The 2,791-nt window shown below is 42.4% G+C and overlaps 1 protein-coding gene across 1 annotated transcript; it reads left to right on the top strand.

Annotated features, from left to right (window-relative positions):
* Positions 1-1,083: 1,083 nt before the first annotated feature.
* LOC104965131 (transcription initiation factor TFIID subunit 9-like) lies at positions 1,084-2,169 on the top strand. The gene is made up of 2 exons (XM_010794091.1): positions 1,084-1,237; positions 1,712-2,169. Exons 1-2 carry the CDS (start codon positions 1,165-1,167, stop codon positions 1,861-1,863), a joined length of 225 nt encoding a protein of 74 aa, XP_010792393.1. The 5' UTR covers positions 1,084-1,164; the 3' UTR covers positions 1,864-2,169.
* Positions 2,170-2,791: the final 622 nt, after the last annotated feature.

Raw genomic sequence — 2,791 nt, 5'->3', positions numbered from 1 at the left:
GTACTAAGTCAATACCGGTACCTGATTGGACGGTATCGGTATACCGTTAAGCCGCTGGACAAACGGTGCTGCTATCGGTATATGTGTTACGTCTACTTCCTTAGTTTAACTTTAAACCATTCTGGTTGGTTGGGAACCCTCATCCCGTGTGATGTATCCGGTTTGAGACCCCTCTGATTGGCCACTGTAAATGCCACTCCTCATCTCTCTCAACAGCGCTCTTATTATTGTTGTGAGACTCCCGCAGGCATGGCGGACAGAGCGAAGCGATCCAAGGTCTGGGTGCACTTTAAAAAAATGTAGTGGCGATAGTGCAAGGTGCAATCTATGTACTCAATTAGTTGCTTGTAAAGGGGGTGACACAAGCAACTTAATGAAGCATTTGCAAACGAGACACTCATTGAATCTTAAACGGTGCTAGCGATCTGCTAGTGCTAATAGTGCTAATAGTGCTAGCGGGCTTCAGCTTCGCTGTGTGTAAATGTGACCTGAGCGAAGGCTCGCAGGCAGGTTAGCTGCTGGCATGGGTAATGTGTTTTGTTTACCTGGGTGCAGTCTTGCAGGCACATTGCCTTGTCTTTTTTTAGTTTATTAACACCAAATTATTGAAAAGTATCGATAAGAGTATCGAAAAATACCGATAAGCAGTACCGGTACCGGTATCGATAAAATCCTAACGATACCCATCCCTGCTTTCCTCTAAAACACTAGTGTTTACAAGTTATTGACATTTATCACATGGTTTAGTTGATTACTCGATTCTGATTGGTCAATGTGGAACTTTCAGAGGTAGTACTTGATAACACACCGTCTGCTTCCCGTCGGGCTCCGTGATCACATATATATATATTTATCGCTGCACACGACCCCTCACACACATACACATATATATATATAATAATGCATGACACTTATATAGCGTTTTTCTAGGAACTCAAAGACGCTTCGACAGAGAGTAACACAAAAACCAAGAAAATACGTAAAGAAAAAAACAGAACTAGGGGGAGGGTCAGCGGTTGGTTGAGCAGGTGGGTTTGAGTGAGGGAGGAAGAGGCTCTGATGGGGTGGGGGAGTGAGTTCCATATCACACGTGTGTAAACTGAAGCTAAGGTGTTTTCTTCGTGGTGTTTCGTCCCCTCAGGAGCCCCCTCGGTGCAGAAGGTGATGACCCCCGTCACTCTGTCGGGGCAGAGGTTCACCGTGCAGATCCCCCCCTCCCAGACCACCATCAAGACCAGTAGGAACCACTTTAACACTCATCTGACGTCACAACATGTTTCTGCCTCCAGGTTCAGAGAAAGCTTTGATTCTGTGTTCTCTACAAAGACATTTCTATTCAAAGAATTCAAACAACTTTTCTAAACTCAGACGGTAGATATGGCACCGGGTAACAGCGTCAAATACAAACCTGAACATAGTCCCTTCTAAAAGAATATATGAAATAGAGTGAAAGCATAAAGTATGTTTAAACACACATATATCTAACACACACACCTGTTGTGAGTGAATATATACATTAAAGCCTTTCCTCTGGTGGTCCTGCAACCTACACATGATTTATCTATATATCATATTCCAATTACTTGTAGACTCTTCTTGCACTATTTGATTTTGTTGTTTCATCGACAAATCTACACTATGTACACATAACAATAAAAGTCTTGAATCTTGAATATATATATGAACCCCTCTCCCTCCGCTCCCCCTGCAGCCACGCCCTCCTCTCCGGGAGTCTCTAACGTTCTCATCAATCCGTCGCTCATCGGCTCCAAAAGCCTCCTGATCAGCAGCAGCCTGGCGGGCGGGGGGGTGGACTCGCTGAAGAGGAAACACGAAGACGACGACGACTACGACGCCCTATGACCTCTGAGCACAAACACCCCCTTTTGTATTAAACCTGCTTTTTAAATAACCTCACTGTCCTCCAGGAAACTCTTCAGGAACAACTGTTTATTTTCTACTGAAGGAACCGCCTCATTTATTAAACTGTTAGAATAAAGACTGCCTCGGTGTGCATTTGTTTCATCACACGTCTATCTATTTATGTTCAATAACTATATTTGAAGTCATAGAATAAATAATATTTCAAAAAATAAACGTATAAAGAAATTATAGTTAAGTATTTAAAAATATATTTTGAGGAGTTGAACAAAATTCATTGTCATTATAGTGGGACACATATAACACATAATCTGGAAAGAATATCAAAGCAGAGTTCATCCATACGTCGACCACCAGGAGGGTCTGGACTCAGAAGATAAGTTAAAAAGTTAATCAGCTATCTGTGAATAAATGAAGCTCAGCGCAAGTTCAACCAGGAAGACCGTCTTTACTCATTCATTTACTATTTCTATGTAACTACTCTCTCTCCTCTCAATAAGTGATCGGGGGCGTCACTCCCCAGCTTAACCAATCACTTCTTTCTATTCTCACAAGCCTATCATAGCGCTCCGCTAACCCTTTTAAATCTGCTCCCCCCTCTGACAGCTGTCATTCCCCGGGGTCTAGACCCCGGGGGGTTTCATCGGATCGGTTCTCCCCTCCCGAATGATACTCCTGCACAACGGGGCCTAATCGCCAAAACTCCATTACATTCATTTGTGTATTCCTGGCAATAAATATATATTCTTTCATCAAAAACGGTCTCTCCTGATTGAAATTGGGTTCGACGTAAACATCCGATCTGAACAAGGACCCAAAACAAAAGGCCTCTTTGAGATGTAGTAGTTTATAATACTAGTATAGAATAATCAAAAACAATTCAAAAGTATAGTATGTCATCAAAATATAT

The sequence above is a fragment of the Notothenia coriiceps genome, unplaced genomic scaffold (assembly GCF_000735185.1).
Source record: "Notothenia coriiceps isolate Sejong01 unplaced genomic scaffold, NC01 NC01_scaffold00002027, whole genome shotgun sequence".
Lineage (NCBI taxonomy): Eukaryota > Metazoa > Chordata > Actinopteri > Perciformes > Nototheniidae > Notothenia > Notothenia coriiceps.
The sequence above is the reverse complement of the archived record's forward strand: the minus strand, read 5'-3'. Positions and strand labels throughout refer to the sequence as shown.